Source organism: Panthera tigris, chromosome A1, assembly GCF_018350195.1.
Source record: "Panthera tigris isolate Pti1 chromosome A1, P.tigris_Pti1_mat1.1, whole genome shotgun sequence".
NCBI lineage: Eukaryota > Metazoa > Chordata > Mammalia > Carnivora > Felidae > Panthera > Panthera tigris.
In genome coordinates this window covers 177,309,989-177,335,412 of record NC_056660.1, presented here as the reverse complement: position 1 = coordinate 177,335,412, position 25,424 = coordinate 177,309,989, and the positions used below count along the sequence as shown (strand labels likewise).

Sequence of the window (25,424 nt, the reverse complement as noted above, 5' to 3'; positions counted from 1 at the left end):
TTATTTTCTTCTTGTGATGAAAACTTTTAAGATCTGCCCTCTTAGCAGCTTCCCGATATGCAGTACGGTATTAACCATAGTCAACATGTTGTACATTGCATCCCAATGACTTAGTTTATAACTGGAATTTTTTATTTTTTGACCTTGTTTACCCATTTTACCCACCCATCTCTCATTTTTGATAATGACAGTTGTTGCCTATTTTTCTTTCTTCCTTAGATATTTATCAATTTTGTTAATCTTTTCAAAGAACCAACTTTTAGTTTCGTTGATTTTCTTTATTGTTTGTTCAGTTTTTATTTCATAAGCTGTTTTAGTTTTATTATTGTCTGTTTTGTACATTTGATTTTATTTGGTCTCTCTCCACCCACCCCCCCCCCCCCATTTTTAGATAAAGGTTTCACATCTTTTGAGTTTTAGATTTTTGTATTTTTCTAATAAAAACATTTAAAGTTATAAATGTCATTGTTAAGCATTGTTTTAGCTGCATCTCATGAATTTTGATGCTTTATTTTTGTAATCATTTAGTTAAAAATATTTTCCAATCTGTATTTCTTTTTTAATGCATGGATTATTTGACAAGTGTCTGCCTTTTATTTCCAAATATTTGGGGTTTTCTTAGTTGTCTTATTGTTACTGATTTCTAATTTAATTCTACCTTGGTCAAATATTATTTTCTGGGATTTCAAACCTTTTAAATTTATTGAGACTTTTTTTATGACCTAGCCTATAGTGTGTCCTGGCAAACATACCATGTACCCTTGAAAATAATATGTACTTTACCATTTGGGATATCAATTTGTAAATAGAAATTAAGTCAAGATGGTTACTAGTGTTGTTCAGATATTCTTTGTCTTTACTGATTTTTTGTTTTGTTTTGATCTGTTTCTATTATTTACAGAGAGAGGTGGTATAATCTCCAAATATGATTGTGGAATTTGCTATACTACTTTTAATTGTCAATTTTTGCTTCTATAGAAGTAAGACATGTATAAGTATAGACATCTATAATTGTTTTGTCTTTTCTGTTAATTGATTCTTTAATCTTGAAATGTGTCTTATCAGATCTTACCATAGCCAGTGCCTTCTTATGCTTTCCATTTACACAGTATATCCTTCTCCATCCATTTACTTTCAATCTGTCTGTGTCTTGATATTTAAAGTACATCTCTCAGACAGTATATCGTTCTTCCTTTTTTAAAAACCTATTCTGACCATCTATAACTGGAGTGTTTAGTCCATTAACTAAATGGGGTGGAGGGGGTCTACCAACTCAATACCATGTGAACTAGTTCCTTAGAATGAGGTTCTTTATGTCATACTGGTAGTCTAGTAAGGCTGCAAATCATGCGAGGTCTGACTTGAGAGTTTTTTCCTCCTCTCTACCTCATGTTAAAGTCAGGTCAGAAAAGTTTCTCTATTGTCTTTCTCTGTGAAGGGCAGGTTTTTTTCCCCTCCAGTTCCTTTTTTTTTTTTTTCCACTAAGAGTGAGTTTCTTGTTGGACTCCTCACATTGGGCATACCCTAGGCTTTCCTTTGGCCTTCAGGGAGAAATTCAAGTTCTCTAGTTGTTTCCATGCTTATGTCTCTAAATTTTAGCCCTCACATTTTTTGGCCTTTGAGTATTTATTTTACTTCATCAGCTCAGAAGTACATTTGGTGCCTTTGTGCAAATTAGACAAATACAGATGTAACATAGAGTGCACAGAATGGTGAGTAGCGCACAGGCTAAATTTTCATCCCTCCTTGTCTTTTTAGTTAAGTATCTTTTTATAGCTGTGGTTGCCCTTTAAGCCTGTGTTGTAGTATTTTTAAAACTTTGTTTTTGTCTAATGACTCAATGCTATCCCATGTAGTATCTTTTCAGATTTGTTTTCTACATTAATTCAGATTATGTTATGTTATAATTTGGTTTGTGTTTGGCCAGCTACCAATAAAATCATATTTTTCTTTTTAGTTTATATCCCAAATAGTGTTTGCTTCTTTAATAGTAAAGAATTAGTAGTTTTCACTTCATTGTGGTCAGCTTGATGCTCTGAAAGGCTTTTCAGCTGCAAAACAGCTCCTGGATAAACTTTTTAATGCATTGCTGGGCTTGAAATAAGTTCATGAAGTTTTTGACGTTCCTTCTCCCCTGTGCTGCTCTACACTCCTCTGTCCCCCCACCTCTTCTCATTATTTCTCTCTCAAAAAAAAAAAAAAAAAAAAAAAAAAAAAAGAACTTTAACCAGAATGGAACTAGTCAATAGCAAACAAGGGCAAAAGGCAGTATTGCTTTCAAAGGCAAATTATCAACAGCAGTGATTAAATTGGTGGCAAAGCCTTAGGCCAGTAGCAAGGTAGGTGTACTGAACTTAAGATTCTTCTATTAAGTTGGACGCTTCAAAGGGGATAAAGTGGTCCCAAATTATTAGAGCCTGTTGGCTTCCAGCAAAATAGTAAATTAAAATCTTCTCTGACAAATAGCAACCATAATTTAGGGCCTTGAGAATCCTGCAGATTAAGATCAACCAAATGAGTGTTCATAATTTAAAAAATAGTGAGCACACAAATAATGAAACAAGACATCATGAATGAGCATTGAGAGAAACAATAAATTGTATGTTCGATTTGGACCTCCCAGAGGACTTAAGATATTATAATTGGATAGGAATGTAAAATAATTCTGTGTGAAATGTGTAAAGAAATAAAAAAAAAATAGAATCACAAATGAGCAAAAAAGAATATGAAAAATGACCAGACTGAAGAAGACTCAAGTAAAATCTTTATTATTGAAGACAAATTTTTGTGACCTGAAATTTAATGAATGCATTGAACAGTAAGTTAGATCTAGCTGAGAAAAGAATTCTCAAATTGGCAGTTAGGTTTGAAGAAATTTTCAAGAATGTGGAGAAACCAGGAAAGCGAGAAAATTAAAAGAGAAATTAAAGGATGGGATGAAAGTTCAGGATATCAAATTCAGTCCCAGAAAAACAGAAGAGAGAAGATGGAACAGAGGCAATAACTGAAGATACTCTTGTCTGAGAGTTTTTCTGAACGAAGACATGAATCCACCAGTATAGCAAACCCAACGTTTATCAGCCAAAACCAAAAAACAGCATTTTAGTCAGACTACATAGTCCCAAAGACAGAAAATCTCAAAAGCTGCTTGAAAAGTATGAAATAGACTGATAAACTCACTTCTCAACAGTAAAAATGTAAGCCAGAAGATGGTAGAATATTATTTTTTAAAAATTGTGCCAAAATAACAACAATCCTGTAATTACATGTTAGCTGAAGTATCTTTCAAGAACAAGGATGAACAAAAGACATTTTCTACCAGTAGAAAACCAGAAATGTTTTCTACCAGTAAATCTTTGCTGAAGTTCTTCATTAAAAGTTTTCATCAGCAAAATGAAAAAGTAACTTACCCAATGGGAGAAAATATTTGCAAACATATATCTGATGAAAGGTTAATATCCAAAATATATAAAGAACTAATATAACTCAGCAACAACAGGTACATCAAAAGGCATTCAACATCACTAAACATCAGGGAAAAGCAAATCAATGAGAGACCATCTCACACCTGTTAGAATGGCTTTTATCCAAAAGACAAGAGAAAACAAGTGTTGACAAAGGTGTGAAGAAAAGGCAACCATTGTACACTGTCAGTGGGAATGTAAATTGGTGCAGCCGCTATGGAAAACAGATAGTAGTTCTCAAAAAATTAAAGATCAAGCTACGATATGATCCAGCAGTTCTACTTCTGCGTATTTACTCCAAGAAAACAAAAACACTAACTTGAAAAGATAATCTACACCCCTGTGTCTATTGCAGCTTTGTTTATGGTAGCCAGGACATGAAAGCAATCTAAATGTCCATTGATGGATGAATGGAGAAAAACTGTGGGGTGTGTGTGTGTGTGTGTGTGTGTGTATATATGTATGTGTGTGTGTGTATATATATACATATATATATATGTATATATATATAATGTATATATATGTATATATATACATAATGTATATATATGTATATATATATGTATATATATATGTATATATACATAATGTATATATATGTATATATATATATAATGGAATATTATTCAGCCATAAAAAGGAAAGAAATCTTGTCATTTGTGACAGCAAAGATGGATCTTGAGGGCATTATGCTAAATGAAATAAGTCAGAGAAAGATTAATAACCATATGATCGCACTTATACATAGAATCTGGAAGTAAAACATAACAAAAAACTGAACTTATAGATATAGAGAACAGAGTGGTGATTGTCCAAAGGAGGGAGTGGGGAGTGGGCAAAATGGGTAAAGGTGGTCAAAAGATAGAAACTTGCAGTTAAAAAATAAATGTCATGGGGATGTAATGAACAGCATGATGACTATAGTTAATAGTACTGTTAGTTAATAGTACTGTATAGTTAATAGTACTTGCAACTTTTGGGGCCAGTAAAATCTTTAAAGTCCTCACCATAAAAAAAAGTTGGTGACTATGTGAGGTGATGGATGTTAACTAGACTTACTGTGGTAATCATTTCCTAATATATATAAATATCAAATCATATGTTTTACACTTGTAACTGATATGTCAATTGTATCTCAGTTTTTAAAAGTTGAGCAAGTTATTTGTATATAAAGCAAGTCTTAACAAATTTCAGTCACATAGCATCAGAGTCCACATTGTTACTAACTTGCAGTTAAAACTAATGGTGAAAATAATAATAAATGAACTCTATACACTTGGGTATCTTCTAAGGCACATGAGATACCATGTTACTCCCAGTAAATTGGCAAAAGTAGCAAATCATATAGGAGAATGTAGATCAAAGGGAATTCTTATATACTTGTGGTAGGAGTATAAAGTAAATCAATCAGAAATGGAATGGAAATCAATTTGGTGTTATTTTGCTAAGTGGAACATTTGAATCCCTGCTGACTTGGCCCTTCCACTCTTAGGTATGTCCTCTAGAAAATCTCTTCTACACAAGAGGACATGTGTGAAAATATTCGTAGTCTAATTGTTCCTAAGGACACAAAGTGGAAACAGCTCAAATACCCATAACCATTAAAATGAATAAACAGATCATAATGGTTACACAATAGAGTAATATGTAACAGTAAAATGGAATGAAGTACAGGTATACTTATGATGAATTTCAGAGATAGGATAGGTGGTGAAATAAAGCAATTTTCATCATCAATTTTCAGGAAACTGTATATAGTATGAGACACTTAATAAAGCCCCAAACAAGTGAGACTAAAAATATATTGTTTTAGGAATATATGCCTAAGTGGTAAAATGAGAAAAAAAATTCAAGAGAATAATAAGAATATATTCTTATATATATATTCTTATATATATATTCTTATATAATAAGCACCAAATACAGGATCATGGTTACCTCTTGGGTGGCAGGTAAGGGGATAAGCTAGGGGAGGAGTATGAAGGTAGGTGTGACTGTATTGGTAAAGCCTTGGTTCTTAAGTTGGATAGGGAGTTCACTGGTGTTTGTTTTATTATACTTCATATCCATTACATATAGCTTCAGATATAGCAAATATTAGATTACAATGTAAAAAAATTCAGATGTAAAATCAAATACCTGTTTTCCTACAAAAGGATACCAAATGAAAATATAGCTGTTCTGAGATACATGAATGGAATTAATGTCAATGTAATAATTTATTGATATTAAATAGGTGTATCTAGTGAATGAAGTCAGACCTGATTCTTGATTAATATAAATTCAGAGTTTTTATCATAAGATATACTATGTGTTTTTAATAATAATTCAGTGTCTAATGCTCAATACATAGAAAATTTTTAACATTTGTTTCCTTGCTGCTTTTTTTTTTTTTTTTTTTTTTTTTTTTGGTAAAAAGGCAGTGGGGTGGGGCACCTGGGTGGCTCAGTCAGTTAAGCAGGGTTCCAGCCCTGCATTGGGCTCTGCGCTGACAGCTCAGAGCCTGGAGCCTGCTTCAGATTCTCCGTCTCCTCTCTCTGCCCCTTCCCCACGGACACTCTGTCTCTCTCTGTCTCTAGAAAATAAATAAATGGTAAAAAAAAAAAAATAAAATAAGAAAAACAAAAAGTCAGTGGGAAGGAATCTACTTTCAAAGATATCTCTGGTCTACTTAAAAATAATTGTTTTGTATTACAAAAAAATGCCTAATGTGGCTCTAGTTTATACTGTTGTATGTAACGGTATTCAATTTCTTTTGTGCGGACTAAACACTTCAGTTAGTGTTGAACAAAGAAAATTATATGCTCTCGTTATGTGTGCTTTAATTTAGATGCTTAATGGCTTTTAATGTTACAAAATAAGTTTATTATTATATTATGATCTCATTTGTATTATATTGTCTTGCTCTTCCATATTTGTGGTGATATGGTCATGGTTTACAAAAACAATAATCCCTAAGAAATAGGTCATTAACAGTAGTTAACGATTACTTGTGATCTATGGTAATGACTGATTTCTTTGGGATTATTGCAGTTATAAACCATAATTACAGATTATTACAGCAATAATTATTTTGTTAAAGGAAAAAATGTTCTTTGCTTGAACAGCTGCTAAAACAAGTGCCCTGAACATTTCAGAATAAATAGAAAAATGGAAAATTATAATGGAAATTTAGTCTCATTATAAAGATGATATTCAAAACAAATGTGTAGATATGAAACTTGTTTATTGGATATTTAAATTTCTAAATGTAATTTCGATTTACGGATTTACATGCTGCTTTAAACTTTGTGGACAGAATTCTGTAACCAAAGTACCATTTATTATTTTGAATACTGTCAGTCTAAAATTGTTGAGGTTTAGGGAAAGGATGTGTATAAGAAATACTACTTCTCAGTTAAATATGAAAATTATGTTTGATAGCTTGAAAATAATGCCTTTATATTCCATTGTTGATTTCTAACACTAATCCTAATTTATTCAGGCAGTGGTTGTTAAGTTTCTAAGGTTAAGAAATGCCTGCTTTGTTGTTTGTTGTATAATAGAAGTCACTGTTTCCAAAAACAAGGAGAGTAAATAAACATTTTATTTTTCTTCTGAATAAACAAACCTCCATTCAGAATTTACCATAATTTCAGAAAAAAAAAATGCTCACAATTGATCTCATGCTATTTCTGCATAGCATTTTTTGATATACAAGCCTTAATTTCAACGTCACAGAATAAAAAGAATTAAAAAATAAAAAACTTAAATTTGAGAAATTCATGTCCTGTATTTAGTATCTTTTATTTTTCTATTATTGGACAGTGATACTCATCAGCTGCACTGAAGAAATCATTTTTCCCCGTTATCTGTCTCTCACTAGGTTCAATCCTTTGGGCATGGATTCTCTCCCTTTTCAGCCTACCCCAGACACACACCTATTTAGTTATATCCCTATAGCAGAACATGCCACATAGGAAAGTACATGAATGTGTTTTACTTGGAATTTTTTTTTTTTTTTACTTTACAGTTTTTTTGTGTTTGTTTTACAAATGGCATTAAGAAAGTATATATGGCTAATGGTAACTAGCTTTAATTGCAATAAGCCTCTTTGGCAGAGAGGAAAAGCTCTTAAAAATTGTGTGACTTAATTTTCTTGAGCAGCTTCTAAAGTAAAACTCAGAAGAACATATAAATGTAGCATTGGTATGTTTTGGTTTTTGTAGGTTTGATATAGAAGAACTAAAAAGGGGATGGCTATTTTTATAATCATAATAATAGTAATAACAGCCAGTATGTACTGAGCATTTATAGTGAATATTATTATGACCACTTTTTATGAAAAATATTATTTAGTGTTTGTCACAAGCCTGAGAGCCAGGTGTAAGTATCGCCCTCATATTTATAGATGAGGGCATTAAACCCAAGTGAAATTAAGTAACTACCTTATTGATAGTAGAGGCAGGATTTTAACTCAGTCTGTGCTCTTGGTAGCCTAAAATGTACTGCCTTCATTTTTTAATGTTGATATTTCAACAGAGAGATATAAAAATTATATGCATGAGGAATTCTTTGACTATTTTCAAGTAGGTTTGTTTTTATCAAGAGCTAATAAGCAGATGTTTCTGAGTTTACATTAGTGATAAGCCCCCAAAATAAGTTTGCTTATTTTAAGTTTAACTATTCAACACATACTTATTTCATGTGTCACATATACTTGGTTTTATTGTGGGCAGTTTGGGAATCAAAGGAAGTATGAAAGACCCTAGACATGATCCCAAAAGCAGATACAGTCTCATCTGTGATTAAAATTTGGAGACAGAAAAAACTCAGGATTAGGAATTAAAATGTGTTAAATAAAAACTCGAGAGATTCTTGGCTCGTAAGATATTATTGGATCATTGTGGTCCACCTAATTGTCAACGGTGGTGTTTGAGTATTCCCTTTCATCGATCTTGAGAGGAAGTAGTATCTCCTAATGGTATGAGAATGAACTCTTGGAACTCCATTGTCTATATGGGAATCATAGCTCCGCAGTACTTAATAGGAATATTTGTGACATTAAATGGATATAAATATAGGTAATAGATAATGTTTAAAATATTGCCTAGTGCATGGAAAATACCATGTAAATGTTTGCTATTATTTTTAGTAATAGTCAAGCTTGCTTTAAGAAAAACCAGTATCTAGGGACGCCTGGGTGGCTCAGTCGGTTGAGCCTCCGACTTTGGCTCAGGTCATGATCTTCTGGTTTGTGGGTTTGAGCCCCACATTGGGCTCTGCGCTGACAGCTTAGAGCCTGGAGCCTACTTCAGATTGTGTCTCCCTCTCTCTGCCCCACCCCCACTCATACTCTCTTTCTCTCTCTCTCAGAAAATGAATAAACATTTAAAAAAAGAAAAAAAAAAAACCAAAAAACCAAGTATCTGTGGGGTGCCTGGGTGGCTCAGTCGGTTGAGTGTCTGACTCTTGATTTCGGCTCAGATCATGATCCCAGGGTCGTAAGATTGAGTCCTGTGTCAGACTCTGCACTGAGCCCCACTCTGCCTCTCTCCTGTTCGTGCTCTGTCTCTCAAATAAAAAACAAATAAATAAAAATGAATAAATAAATGAAAAACCAGTCTCTGAATATCTAAATTGATAAAACATATAAAGAAGGTTATTATTTATACTTAAATAATATTTTTCATTTTGAAAAAATTTGCAGTAGGATAGTTTTTAAATAATGACTCCCATTGGGTAGGTAAATTATTGCACTGTACTCACCAAAAATTATGCTTGCAGTGTTTCAGATTCACATCCATTACTCAAAATGCGTATGTCCTATGCACAGTTGCAGCATAATCTATTAATAATGACCTCTGTAAGATTCTGAGAAATATAGTCAAATCTCCTTATTTGGAATTTATGATCTATAACATTGCTGTTAACACTGAATTAGCAAATATTAAACTATTGTTTCTAGGGTGGGTAGATACGGGGTTAGGTTCCTGCAGCCCCTGGTCACAACATTTTCGTCGGCTGATGAACATATAACCTTGTTTTATATGTGTTCCTGTTTTAAAACACCTTGTTTAATGTATATTGTTGATTCATTAACATTGTACTCATAGCCATAGCGCTCATGCCTGAATGAAGCTTATCTAACACATATATTTTCTCTATGAGGCACATTAACAGACTTTTTTCACATAGGACCACCATGTGGCACTTCACTATTTTTGGGCAGTATTTTAAATAGTAAAATCACCAACAGAAAGCACAAATTTGAGTATAAAAAAATTGGGCACCAAAAAGACCATGAAAGAATACTTACTTGTTTATAGTATGAAAGATGAAACAAGAAAGCAGAGTGTTGCTTTGTTTTACCTAAGCTTGGAATGTACACATTGGGCAGCTTAGATTTTGTTGTTGTCCACTTACACATGAATGGTCACAAGTATTTTTGGAGTTACAAATAAACTTTACCAAGTTGACAAATTTTTAGATAAGAGAATCTGCAAATGAAGAAGATAGACTTTATTACATCTTGGATTGAGTATGCTTTGAGAAGAAATTGCTTTTGTCTTGTTTAAGCAATAAAAATATAATTACCATTAACATTCATTTTTAGTAAGGACTCTACATTTTAATGTTTACTAAATTGATAATAAAATGTTAACTTGTTCTTGCCTGTTTCATGATATCTTTTCTATGTAATGATTTCTTTTTCTTTTTTTTTTTTTAATGTAATGATTTCTTAATTCAGTAACCCATGTCTGTTGGTAACTTACAATGTGTCAGCACTGCTTTAGGCTCTGGAAGTGCAATAGACAAAAAAATAAATAAATAAAAATTTAAAAAAAATCACAGTTATCATGCAGTTGATATTCTGTTGGAATAGACAGGTAACAAAGCAAGATGAATACCTAAGATATATTAGAAAGTGATAAGTACTAAAAATAAAACCAATGAAGCAGAGAAGAAGGGTATGAAATGTTGGCAGATTATGTTCTGGTTATCACTTACCAAAACTTAGTAGTTTATCAAATAATGGTCATTTTGTTATTATCTCTCAGTGTTCTCTGGTATTCATAAGTCTTAGCTGGATGATTCTCATTTGGGATCTTTCAGGCATTGTAATCAGATGACAGCTGGCATTGTAGTCACCTGAATGATTCTTTACTCACAAGTCTGGTATCTGGGCTGGAATGTTTGGTGAATAGTCTCTCACTGGCATTTTTCTCTCTGCATTGCTAGCTTGGGCCTCTTAATAGTATGATGTTCTCAGGGTATGTGGTCTTTTTACATGGTGATTGGCTTCCCCAGTGTGAACATTCCCTAAGAGACTGGAAGAAGCTGTTGGTTCTTGTAAAGACTAATCCCAGCACTGGAATAATGTCACTTCCACCATTTTCTTTTGGTCAAAGCAGTCACAATCCAGCATACACTTATAAAGAATTGGAAGAATAAACTCCACTTTTTGATGGCTTGTGCATACATGGAGAGAAGGAATTGATGATGGTTGTCTGGAAGGTGTGCTACTTACAGTAGGTATTAAAAGTTGATAGCGTGGCTACGGAAGGCCTTACTGAGAAGGTGACTTCAAAGTGAGGCTGGTCAACGTGGTTGTATCTTTCCCTAGTTATATTAAGCTGTGTAAGTATAGGCAAAGACTAGGTAGGGAATTGGATTTAAACAGTCATGGGTTTGTAAGATGAGTGTGTCAGAGCAAGAGAGGAGTTGAAGTGGTATAAGGCATAGATTATAACGATTGAGCATAGAACTGAAGCTAAGTAAGCAGGGTAGAGAAGACATGAAGTTTGTAAGAGACTGAATAAATGGCAGATCCCAAAAAACTAGTACAACTAATAAGAGATTAGCAAAGTTGCAGGATATAAGATCAGTAAACAAAAGTCAATAACATGTCTATATATTACCAATTAATCAAAAATGAAGATAAGTTCAGGTAAAATAGCATCAAAAAAGAACAAATTACATAGGCATAAGTTTAAAAAAAGGGTTAGACTTACATACCAACCACTATAAAGCATTGTTGAAAGAAATTAAAGATCTGACTATGTGGAAAGACACCTGTGGTCATGGATCACAAGACTTGATATTGGTAAGATGGCAGTACTCCCCAAATTGACCTATAGATTCAGCACAATCTTTGTTAAAATCCCAGCTGGCCTCAGTGCAAGAATTGACATGCTGATCCTTAAATTCATAAGGGAATCCAGAAGACCCAGAATATTCAAAATTAGCTTGAAAAAGAGTGAAGTATAAGGACTTACACATCTTGATTTCAAAATTTATTAAAAAGGAAATGTAGTCAATACAGTGTGGAATTGGCATAAAGATAGACACTAGAATAGTGAAATATAATTGAGAGTCCAGGTATAAATCCTTCAATGTATAATGAATTGCTCTTTGACAAGAGTGGCAAATTCAATTCAATGACAAAAGAATAGTTTATTTGACAAATGGTGCTGGGACAATTGGATACTACATGCAAAGAATAAGACTAATATCTCCCACCATATACAAGAATTAAGTAAAAATAAATCATAGGCCTAAATGTAAGAGTTAAAACTATGAAACTCAGAAGAAAACATAGGAGTAAATCTTCATGACTTTGGGTTGGGCAGTGGTTTCTTAAATGTGACACCAAAAGCTGAAGTAACAAAAGAAAAATTCAAAATTTTGACATCAGAATTAATAATCTCAGAATGTTTCAAAGGATACCATCAAGAAAGTGAAAACACAACCCAGAGAATCGAGGAAATATTTGCAAATTTCATATCTGATGAGGGACTTGTATCTATAATATATAAAGAACCCTTACAGCTCAATAATAAAAAAAGATAAACAGCTCAATTTAAAAATGAGCAAAGGATTTAAACAGACCTTTCTCCAAAGAAGACATGCAAGTGGCTGGTAAGCAGATGTGAGGATGGTCAACATCATTAGTCATCAGGAAAGGATATATTAAAATTACAAGATACCATTTCACACTCACTAGGATGGGTATAATCAAAAAGATAATAACAAGTGTTGATAGGATTTGGACCTTCATATATTGCTGGTGGTAATGCGGGTTTAGAAAGCAGTTTGGCCATTCCTTAAAATGTTAAAAATGTATGTATCATGTGACTCAGTAATTCCATTTCTAGGTATACCCAAGAGAAATTATCCACATAAAGGTTGTGCACAAATATTCAAAGCAGCATTATTTTTTTAAGTATTTAAACTCTAGTTAGATGATATAGTGTAATTTTAGTTTCAGGTATACAATATAGTGTTTCCACATTTACATACAACATCCGGTGCTCATCACAAGTGTATTCCTTAATCCCATCACCTATTTCACCCACCGCCCACCCACCTCTGCTCTAGTAAATACCAGTTCTCTATAGTTGAGTCTGTTTCTTGGTTTGCCTGTCTTTTTCCCCCCCTTTTGTTCATTTGTTTCTTAAATCCCACATGAGTGAAATCGTGGTATTTGACTGACTTATATTTTACTTAGCATAATACTCTGTAGCTCCATTCATGTCCCTGCAGATGCCAACATTTCATTTTTTATGGCTGAGTATGATTCCATTTTGTGTGTGTGTGTGTGTGTGTGTGTGTGTGTATGATATATATACAGATCTATCTATATATATAGATATCTCTATATCTATCTATCTATCTATCTATCTATCTATCTATCTATATCATGGACAAGACACTGGGCTGTTTCTATAAATAGCAGCATTATTTTTAAAGTCAAAAGGTAGAAACAGTCCAAATGCCCATCAGCTGATGTATAGATGAATAAAATGTGCTATGTCCAACAATGGAATTTTTTTAAAATATGGTTGATACACAGTGTTATATTAGTTCCAGGTATACAACATAGTGATTCACCTTTTCTATACATTATGGTATCCTTACCACAAGTGTAGTTACCATCTGTCACCATACAATACTATGGTAGTATCATTGACTGTAATCCCTATGTTGTGCCTTTTGTTTCCATGACTTATTCATTTCATAACTGGAAGCTTCTATTTCCCCCTCCCATTCACCCATCTTGCTTGTCCTTCAACATCCCCCACCCCACCGGCAACCATAAGTTCAAACAATGGAATGTTGTTTGGCTATAAAAAATGAAGTACCAATACAAACTACAACATGGATGATCTTTGAACACATTATGCTAAGTGAAAAAGACAGTTATAAAAGCTACATTTTATATGATTTGTTGACATGAAATGTCCAGAATGGGAAAAATCTGAGGAGACATAAAGTAGATTAGTAGTTGCTTAGGGATGGGGGTGAATTGAGGGGTATGGAGTGGAATTTCTTTGGTGAGAGATGAAATGTTCTAAAATTAGGTTGTGGTGGTGGTTGTACAACCCTGTGAATTTACTTAAAAACAATGACTTTTATAAGTGGATGAATTGTATGGTATGTGAATTATATATTTCAGTAAAGTTGTTAAAGAAAGTGATAGGTTCATCTGTTGGAGATTCCCAGTAGAATGAAGGATTGTTAGTGTTGGAAGATTCATCTTTGTATATGTTGAAGCCACTACTGATTATAATAGAAGTCTTGTTGGAAAGAGTGACAGCAAGCCAGGAATGAACACCTTCAAAAAGTAAGGGAAAATAACCTGAGGGAGAGTAGATCATTGCAGCCAGAAAGGATATTTGGTAATATAGTTTGATGACATAAGATGTCAGCTGAGTGCTTTTGATGGAGGGAGAATATTTTGGAAATAGACATCAGGAACATCAAGAATACCTCCATGTTGTAGGCCTGAGATACAAGAAGTGTGGAAGAGAGATCACTTGAGAGGACCCACAGAAGTAGGGTCATCAGGGGATAGCATGTGTTACTAATAGACTTTTATGTTAATCATAAAACAATTTTGAGTACATAGGCAACTTTCTTAGTACCTTCAGCTTCCTAGATGGGCTTTTTGTTCTGTTACTTTTTAAAAATTAATTATGTGTATCTTGAGGCTTGAGTCTGTTTTATGAATTACTTGATCAAATTAGTGTTTTTGTCTCCTATTGAATCTGTTTCACATTGTTTATGTCCCAGCCTGCATAATTGGGTCTATTCTGATTTATTCATTGTCGTTTTATAATACAATAGGGGATGTGGATATTTGCCAGGCTATATTTCTAACTTACAGGAAGTTTGTCACCTCAATAGGCTGATGTCTCTCTTGAAGTTAGAGGGAATTGATCAGTTATAGAGTAATGATGGCTAGTATTCACAGAAATAATAGAAAGAATGTGCTCTTTTTCTACATGAATTTATCCTTCCTAAGTCTTCCAACAGGCAAAGACATCCATAAGACTATTCAAGTTAATACCCTTGAACTTTAGTTCACTTGAGAAGGTTTCTCAATACAGGAACATAATTGATTTGTTTCTCAATACAGGAACATATTTGATTTTGGTATTATGCAATAACCTGGTCAACTTTGAAGAATCAGTCCCTAAGAATAGCACAAAATTTCTTTTTAGCAAGATAACTGGTATGTTGTTAATTGTTCATAAAGGTCTTGAGAATTTTGGAGAATCTGATACATGGATCAGTGCTTCTAAGTTGTAAAATGATATATGCCTTAAATAAAAATCATTCAATAAGTACCTCCATTTCTGAATTACCCAATTTTGTGAAAACTGTAGATGCCATGCATGCCACTGTTATAGTTAGTTAAGCCCTTGCTAGCATTGCCCGTGAAGTTAATTTTGTTGTCAGACTATGTGATTTGAATGGTGACAATCTTGGATTTTAAAAAATTATGCATAAAATACAACAGTCTTGTATTTTAAAAAGTTATGCACAAAATACAAAGGCGATAAATTTATTACCATCTATTAGGTTCAAACAGGGACAGTACTAAAAATGATCAGGCTGGTATTATCAACATTGACCATGTTTGGTCAGTGACCAGAAAAGATGTTGGTCTGTGGATTATATTAGTACTTACTTACAGCCCTGGTTCTACACATTACTTTAGGTGTTTTGTTAGTTCAATTTAATTTTAATTGTAAGTCTTCATGGTAGACATTATTTTCTCCATTTTTCAAATGAAAACCCTAATGTGTAAAGGGGTAAGTAACTTACTCAAGATCACATAACAAATTGTTTGAGCTGGGATTTTGAACATAACTTTAACTCTGTAAAATCTGTAATTTTTACTGTTATGCTGCCTTGATAAACTTAAAACTTACTCCACTCTCTGTCAAGGACTGAGTTCACAGTAGTTTATCATTTGTTTGGAAGAATAGATCACTTTGCCAATTTCAGAATTTTCTGCAATATAAACATTGTTTCTATCAATACCTCCTAAACATTTCTCTTTCCTGTTATGTTTTAGGACGTCTTGCATGGCTGGTATACTTAGTTGGGACAGTTGTTGGGGGAAGGTTAACCTATACCAGTACAGATGAACATGATGCTATGGATGGAGAATTATCCTGTCGGTAAGTGATGGCCATAAAACTTACAGAAATTTACTAAGTAGTTAAGAAATTTAGTTATTATTGAACTGGAATTATAAGATAAAACATTTTGTACTTGGCCATTTGAGGAAGGTATTATTTTCTTTTTTACTGGTGTGAAAACTAATAGAGGTTAGAGGTTAGGTGATTTGTAGAAGTCAAATCTCTAATAAGTGTTATAGTCACATATACTTTAAACTTGTGTCTAAATAGTGTTTAGACTTGCTTCTAAATGAAGGTTTAAGTTGCTTTTTATTTCTTAGGATCTGACAAAGCTTGCTAAATTGGTGTGTATTGGGTGGTGGCAAAATTGGGGTGATATACGTGTGGTCAAAAAGCAGTGGATAGTCAGTTACCCAATACAAGCTTTGTTTGTGATTGTTGACTAGATTTTCCACCTCATGACTATAGCCTTAATAAGAAGCAATGAATTACTTGCCTTAACACTGAGGAAAATTCCTACATGTGAATAATACACGTGAGTTGGTTTTCTATATATTTTAATTTACTTTTTAATAAAATCTTTCTTTATAACAAAGTCGTATGTGTTTTTATTGGACACTTAAATATTTCAAATAAAAAGAAAAGTCATAGATTAATTTGAAGGTAACTATTACTGTCATTTTGCTAAAGACCTTTGAATTTTTTAAATTAATGCTTGAGGGTATATGTACATTTCATGTGTCTTTTCCAACATTTTTTAAACAAAAATTATACTAGAATACTGTTTTGTAAACTAAAATGGGGACAAAAATACCTAATTCATTTTGGGCTATTATAAGGATTAAATGAGTTAATATTTTTAAGATGCTGAGAACAATGTCTGGCAAATGGTAAGTGCTATATTACCAAACGCCATCTGCTCCACCCCCGCCCCACAAACACTTCTCTTTTTAAAAAATCAAGCATAATATTGTGATTTTACCTAGACATTAAATATTCTAAGCTGTTCCTTAATTTAAACATACCCTGGTCTTGGGAATTTTAGGTTGTTTCCCAATTTTTCTTCAATGTAAACTGCTTTGAGGTGAATATTCTTTTAGATCAAAATAATTTCATTAGAGTTAATTCCTAAAGGCTGTAGAGTTGGTGGAATGGTCTACAGCATGTTAAAGAGTTTCAATACTAGTTTATTCTCTGAACTCAAAGGCTTTGAGAGTTAACCATATTTTCTGCAGTTGAACCCTAGATAATAGGATTATCTTTCCCAGATAACAGCAAATACCTTGTGTTAATTTTGTATTGCTTTGGTTACAAGTGATGTCAAACATTCTTTTCCATTCCTACTTTTCCCAATTGTATTTTCTCTGTGATTTTTAAATATGTATAGATTGTACCATTTAGCTAGTTTTCTTTTGTGATTATCTTTCCTAATTTGTTTATAAGAACTCAGTATATATCAAAGATCTTAATATTTTGCTATTTATTTTGAAAATGTTTTCTCCATGTTTTTAATTTGTTTTAGAAATTTCTTTCTTACTGGATTTAAATATTTATATGTTCAGATCTATGAAATTTTCCCTTCATATTTTCTTTTTTTTTTTTTTTCAATTTTTTTAACATTTATTTTTGACACAGAGAGAGACAGAGCATGAACGGGGGAGGGTCAGAGAGAGGGAGACACAGAATTGAAACAGGCTCCAGGCTCTGAGCTGTCAGCACAGAGCCCGATGCGGGGCTCGAACTCACAGACCGCAAGATCATGACCTGAGCCGGAGTCGGCCGCTTAACCGACTGAGCCACCCAGGAGCCCCACCCTTCATATTTTCTCCATTGTTCATGCTTAGAAAAGTTGTTCCACACCTGGATAATAAAAATACTCACCTATGTTTTTTCCTAGTTTTTTTATGGTTTCAGTTTTTTATATTTAATTCTTAATATATTTGACATTTGTCTTATATACTTTCTCCAGAGTTTACATAGTGTTAACCGATTAATGTGAACCTCAACCTTCACACATTTGAAATGCTGCTTATATCTTTACATGAAAATTTTAGGTCTTTTTCTAGGCTTTTCATTCTTTTCCACTGATCTTGGAAGTCTGTTTTCCTCAGTGTAGAATAGAAATATAAGGCAAGTAATTCATTGCTTCTTACTAAGGCTACGGTCATGAGGTGAAAAATCTTGTCAACAATCATAAACAAAGCTTCTATTGGACAATTGACTATCCATTGCTTTTTGCCCAGATGTATGTCACCCCAGTTTTGCCACCACCCAGTGGCAAAGTTCTTAAAATTACTATACCTGGTTGTGGCACTCTCCTTCCTTACTAATCTTAAATACATTCCTAAGTGTTTAATAAATTTGTTGCCATTTTGAATAGAAAATTTCTCTTCATTCCATATTCTTTTCTACCTTTAAACTACCCCTTTGCAGTGAAACTGGAGTCTGAATGGAACACAAATATTTTCAGCTTTTCTAAGATTCATTATTTCCAATATAGAATAACTTTAAAATATGAATTGGGGCATTCTTAAAATGCTTTGGTTAATTTTAAACAAAGTGAATAATTTGCCTCCGTGCTGTCTTTTAATATAACATTACATGTTTAATAAAGTGGAAAGTAAGTATACTTTTTGCTATAGTTTGATTTTTTAAAAGTTTTCATCATCAAGCAGAGAAGTACCCACTGGCATTATTTTCCTGAGAAATATATAACAGGAAATGAACAAAAGCAGGTATATTTGCCAAGGAAATAAACAAAAGCAGGTGTATATTTGCCAAGTAGAAAATTTTAATTTTTTCTTTAAGCAACAAATATATTTAACTTTAATATTTGATTTGTGTTTTAGCCGTTCCCTAGAAAACAAAGCATTAGGTGAAGATTATGGTCTAAGGTGTTCTTGAAGAGTGGGGAGAAAGGTGCATTTTCAAGGAAGGAAAAATGAAGGAAAAGAAAAATTGAGAGAATAGGAGAAAACAAATACAGTCAATAATCCTCATCCACAGATTCCAGTTTTGCAAATTTGTGTACTTGCTAAAGTTTATTTGTAACCCCAAAACCAACACTTCTGGTGCTACTGCAGTCATTTTTGGATATGTATGTGCGTGGAAATTTGAGTTGCCTGATACCCATTTTCCCAGCTTTGCCTTCTTATTTCATACTCTAATACTGTAAATAAGTGTCCTTTACATTGTCTGTTTAGTGCCATATTTCTCACGTTTTTGTGCTTTTTGTTGGTGGTTTTACTATTTACAATGGTCCCCATTGTAGTGCTGAAGTGCTGTCTGATGTTCCTAAGCACAACAAAAAAGCTGTAAAGTACCTTACAGAAAAGATACGTATATTAAGTAAGCCTCATTCAGGTCCAAGTTGTGCTATTAGCTGTGAGTTCAATGTTAATGATCAGCAATACATATTAATAAATAAGATGTCTTTAAAGAGAAACACACATAAAACAAGGTTATTTGTTAGATTGGTTAATGAAAACATTGTAACCAGTGTTCCTCAGGAACCTAACCCTGTATTTCCTCTGGGAGCACAGTGGTTCAGTATTGACTAATACAGTTTTCATAATGCCTTTTGAGAACATAACTACCATGAATAATGAGAATCAAGTGTATAAGATGGTACATTACAGACCTTGTTGCTTGCTGTTACAGGAGTTTTTCCCAGAGACCACATGGACCAATGTGTTTCAAAACAGTTCATGGTGGTGGCAGGATGGGGGTCTAAGGGCAAGGCATTTTTCTGTCTGCTTATTTCTGTGTCCCGTTTCTTACTAGTTAGTGTCTACTCCCGGGGTGCTCAACCTTTTCATACTTCATAGTTGTGTTCCCTGGCCTCTTTGAGGTATCGCTGGGGAAGCCAGAGCTTCTGTTGGTCCTGTTGGGGTGGGAGGTAGGGGCTGGAGCTGTCCTAGGCCTTACCTCTTCCCCGGGTAAAGATTTACAACTGCAGGAAGTGTGTGAATCTTACTGGAGCCAAAAGACAAGTGGTTGAGGCCAGGGATGGGGTGAGAGGTAGTGGTGAGGTTGGTGTATATGTAAACAGGGCTAAGCAGATTCAAGATCAAGGTGGGGCATAGAAAAAATATAAATATCTGTTTTGAAATGTTGAGATTTTAAATTAAATAAGAATGTGGTTATATGTAGAATTTTAAAATATCAATTTCATATGAAGAAGTTCCAAGTAACTGGAACTGTGATACTGTTGCCTTCTGTGTATTGTTACATGATACCTTTTTAACTCCTGGGGGAACAATACCAAATTAGAAGACCGTGAAGCTTCTGCCAGAAACCTATATGCTATTTTATCAGGAAAAGGTTAATATTCACAAAAGCTCCCAATATTGTGATAATTATAATTAAAACATGTTACTTTAACATATTTAAATATGCTACTTTAACTTGGCAAATAAATATATTTGTGCTCAGGCCATGCAATTCTAATTAAATAAAGATAATTTTATAGTCATTTCTGTTTCATTCCTCATTACCAGAACGTAACCCTCTTGAGTGATTACCCAGAGACTGTGTTTTATTCATCCTGTGTCTTCTCAGTTTGCTCGTGCTAATAGAGCAACTGCTGCTTTTAGGCTTATTTTTCTCAGTTACCCCCCCCCCCCCCCACGTCTCTCCTCACTTCTCTGGCCTGTTCTTCTCCAAGTCATCCCTCATTACTCATGAAACCTCTGGCAGCTAGCTCGGAGTCTTGTTCTCTCTCTCAGACTCTGCTGTCGTATGGATGACTTCAACTTCTTTCCCATTAGATCGTGGTGCTCTACTCTGTTCATAAGCTTCCAGTGGCTTCCTGTCACACACATGACAGATTCCAGAGTCCTTGCCAGGGCTCAGAGCCTCTTGTACTACTTCTCTGACTTCATTTCCTCCTCTTTCTCATTCAGCCCAACCACAAGGGCCTCCTTGCTATTTGAGTATTACCAATATGTTCTCACTTTAGGGCCTCTGCACTTCTCTGCTAGGAATGCTTTCTTCCAGATGTTTATAGGGTACTCCTTCACTTCAGTCAAGTAGGTCTATATGCAGCTGTCTCTTCCTCTGATTTCCCGGTCTATAATAACACCCTATCCTAGTTTAGTTTCTTCCTAGTCTTTATTACCCCTTATGTTTATTTGCTCATTCCACTAGTGTAAGGAAAGGAATAAGCTTTATCTGCTTTGTTCACCGTTGTATTTTTACCTCAACTGCCTGGCAAAACCTTAACCCTGAAGGAATTCAGAGTTTTCTCTAACCCGTTAAGTGATAACAAAAGAATTGCATACCTCTATACAGGTACCATTTGCCAATCAGAATGCCAGTTTTCACCTCAGCTGAGCGCTCAGCATTGCTCAGTGATTCTGTGTTGTAGTCATTGTTATCTTCTAACTTCCAGATACCTGTTGAACTGTTTCACTTGCATGTTCTGTTTCACATTTGTCTTCAATTCAGTGGCTAACATTAAACTTCTCTTTTCTATCCACTCCCAGCCCTGACCTCTTCGCGTGTCTCCTTGCCATCCGCTCGATTGCCTAAGTCTGAATCCTGGAAGTTATTCTTAACTTTTCCTTTTTTCTCTCTCACCAGCATCCATGTAGTCTTCATTTTCAGATACTGTCAGCTCTACCTTCTAGTTATGTCCAGTTGTTTCTAGCCCCTGCTGTTGTAGTTCCTATCATCTTTCACCTGGATTCATGCTACAGTTTTAAGTGGACACCTTGCTTCCTCTCTGGCTTCCTGAATCTGAAGTACAGATCTGATTAGGTCGGTGCTTTGCTCAAACTCTGAGCAAAGTACTTGCCATTGCTACTGGGGTTAAAATCAACATGGCTCATCAGGTTCATAATCTGGCTCCTGCCTGTCTCATTAGCTTCATCTGACTGCTTTGTAGCCATATTGAACTTTCCTTAGCTCTGAACTGAGCCATGCCTTTTCTGCCCTCTCTGGATAGTTACACATGTTTTCTCCTTTCTCTCCACACATTCTTTCTTTGCCGTTTTCCATCCTAGAATGTTAAGAATCTTCCCCAATTTTTTTATACTGTTTATGATAGTACTTGTCATTCTTTAATTCCTTATTTTATGTCTTTCCCTGCATAGACGATAGGTTTCTGGAGGACTGAGAATATATATGTCTTGTTTACTTATATTCTGAACTCCTGATACACACCTGCCGCATAGTAGGCCCTCAGATATTTGTTGACTAAATGAATACTTATTTATTTGGATATCTAGGGGAATATAAACAACTGATTATCCAAAATTCATCTCTTTGAATTTGAAATGCTGTGCTTTATACTTGGATTGAAATTATTTAATGATATACTTGTCTTTTTATTCCCCCCATGCTCTTTACCAGAAATAATTTGACATAAAGGAAACAGTATGTGTAGGACAATAAAGTGAAACTGGAAGTGAATATTATATATATAATGCAAGTTTTATTCTTAAGCACTTTTAGAGGTAGCCACAGATCTTCGAAGGGCACTGTGGCAGAGGTTACTAGCTGTCCAGCATTTCTTCTTCCCTTCTTCTGCAGTAATAGAATACCTGATTCTTACGGTGGGTATGTGGCCACCTGAATAAAGACCAGATTTACTAGACTCTCTTGCAGCTAGGTATGGTTAAGTGATTGTGTTCTAGGCAGTCAGATGTAAGTGAATGTGGTGTGTGCCAGATGTGTGGACCTGTGGGATGGAGCTAAAGAAGCCATCTTAGGCCACAAAGTGATTGTGTGAATGGAGGCAAATGTAACAACAAGATGTGAGGAACCTGAATCCCTGATGCACTGTGGAGGGCTAACTAGTCCTGGAGGACTGCCTTGGATATTTGCTTGAGTGAGAAATAAATATCCATATTGTGTAAGCCGTGGTTATTTGGACCTTAGGCTTTTGCAACTGAACTTCTGGTACAACTACCAAAACTTCTTTGACAAATGGATCCTGTACCCTGCTGGGAACTCTTTCCTGCTTTCCTGCTGGGATGCCATTGCCTTTTAGGCAAATGCAAATCACCAGCTTAATATGAGTTGTAAAGACATCCCAACAAACTGTCTTTTGGTTTCACATCTTCCTAGGATTTTGGAATGTATGCTATAAAAAGGAAATAAAAGTAAACAAGAGAAAGTACATAGAACCAACAGAGAGCTAGAGTAGGAAAAGGGAGGTCCCACTCAATAAAGAATTCAAAAACAAGATATGCCTAAGTCACTTGAAAACTCACCTGGATCTAGACATAGTTTGCTGAATATATCTATTTATTTAAAAATTACTCCAACAATCTGCTAATTAAAAAATACCCAGACTAAAAGCTTTGTCACTTCTCTAAAAATTACAGAACAAATACATCTTCTTAGGGAAAAAAAACCAAACAACCTGTTATAGTAACCTAATTCTTAAATGTAATCTTCAGTAACTTTGCCTTCATAAATTTTAATGGTATTAAAAATATTTGGTAGGTGAAAGTTACTTTTAAATAATATAAATATAGGAAATAATAACCATAAAATGGTTTTCATCATATTATTTCATAACATTTTGGCAAGAAGTACCAACTTTTTAATTTGTTTAAGTTTATATATTTAATTTGGAGGGGGAGGGGCTGAGAGAGAGTGGGAGAGAGAGAATCCCAAGCAGGCTCAGTGCTGGCAGCGTGGAGCCTGACATGGGCCTTGAACCTATGAACCGTGAGATCAAAGTCAGATGCTTAAATGACTGAGCCACCTAGGTGCCCCAGTACTTACTTTTTAAAAGAACTTCATATGCTATAACTTAGACACTTTGTAGAATTCTTTGGAAGTAGTTATATTTCCCTGAAATAGGAATTTATATTCAAAATGAGATGGTTAGATTTTGACATAGTCTTAATATTATACATCTATTAAAAATAATGTTTTGGAAAAGTTAAATAATATGAAAAAAATAATTGATCAAGATATATTTAGTTAGGTGCTAGAACAGAATAAAAGGTCCAGTAAAGTAATCTGAATGCATACATGAACCTAGTCTATATGATAAGGGATATAATTGAAATGGTGAGCAAAAGATAGACTATACAAGACAGAAATGGTGTTGAAACACCTGGGTAGCCATCTGGGAAAAAATAATGTTGATCCATATCTCACAAGATGTGTTCAAGATAAGTTCAAATGTATCAGAGAGGTAAATGTAAAAAAAGAGAAAAAAAAGAAACATAAAAATACCTCATATTCAGGAAGAAGACCTTTTTATTATGTAAAATCATAAAAGAAAAAGCTGATAAAAAATTTTGCATAATAAAAACCTAACAAAAGCTTCTGTATGGCATTAATCACATTGCATAGGCAAAGGACTCAGTTTTCTAATATGTGTGTGTGTGTGTGTGTGTGTGTGTGTGTGTGTGTAAAGAATTTCTAGAAATCAGCAAAGAGAGCCCAATAGAAAGAATTGGCAAAGGATATGAACAAACAGGTCACAGGAAAGGACATATATACGGCTTAAAAACGGAAACATTTTAACCTCATGTACATGACAGAAATACAAAGTAAAACTGTACTGAGATGCATTTTTCAGATATTAATAAATTTTAAATTTTCATATCATCCGAATTATCTTATATGAGTGTATACAGATACTCTCCTAGACTGATGATAGATAAATTGTTTCAGTTTCTGTGGAGAGCAATATGCTAATAATCATCAACGTTATAAAAGTTTATATTCTTTAAACTAGTTGTTTCACTGTTAGAAGCATATATTGTAGCTGTACATGTGTGAAATGATTGTATAAGATGGCTAATTGCAGCAGTTTTGCAACAGCAAAAAATTTCTTAACTTCAGTGCCCATGTGTAGGGGAATGTTTGAAAATATTATGGTATATTTCTACAATGAAATGTTAAACAGCTGCAAGAGAGAATGAGGAAAGTCTTGATGTCTGACATGGAAAGATCTTAAGATCAGTTGTTAAATGGAACAAGCTAGGTTTGGAACCATAAGTATAGTGTATGTTCCATATGTTTAAAAGAGTTGAGAGGAGAATATTTAGTCATATTTGCCTGTATATACAGTTAAAAAAATCTCCGGAAGGACACATAAACTATTAACAGTGTTCCTGTGCGCATGTATGGAAAGAAGTGTGTGGGTTGGCTAGGCACTGCTGCCTTTGTGCAGTTAGAAAAAGGAGACAAAGGTGCTGTTCCTCAACAACTTGTACTCTTAGCTCTTAGAAAGATTATTAAACAGATTTTCTTAATACTAGGCGCTTAGCAGCCATCCACTGGAAATTTTTTTTTAAGTTTTTTAATGTTTATTTTTTTTGAGAGAGAGACAGAGACAGAATGCGAGTGGGTTAGGGGCAGAGAGAGAGGGAGACACAGAATCCGAAGCAGGCTCCAGGCTCCGAGCTGTCAGCACAGAGCCCGACGCGGGGCTTGAACTCACGGACCGCGAGATCATGACCTGAGCCGAAGTTGGACGCTCAACTGACTGAGCCACCCAGGCGCCCCTAGAAATTTTTAATGAAAATAGATAATAGAAGGATTTCTCTTTTGAAAATTCTAGACTAAGCTTTTCATT

At 34.2% G+C, this 25,424-nt stretch overlaps 1 protein-coding gene across 2 annotated transcripts in view; it reads left to right on the top strand.

Moving 5' to 3' along the window:
- Nucleotides 1–25,424, top strand: part of RANBP17 (RAN binding protein 17) — a 330,708-nt gene that overhangs the window by 48,078 nt on the left and 257,206 nt on the right. For both annotated transcript variants that reach the window (XM_042992442.1, XM_042992448.1), the window contains exon 13: nt 15,811–15,916. In XM_042992442.1, the coding sequence (XP_042848376.1) occupies nt 15,811–15,916 (106 nt within the window). The remainder of the gene's footprint in view (nt 1–15,810; nt 15,917–25,424) is intronic.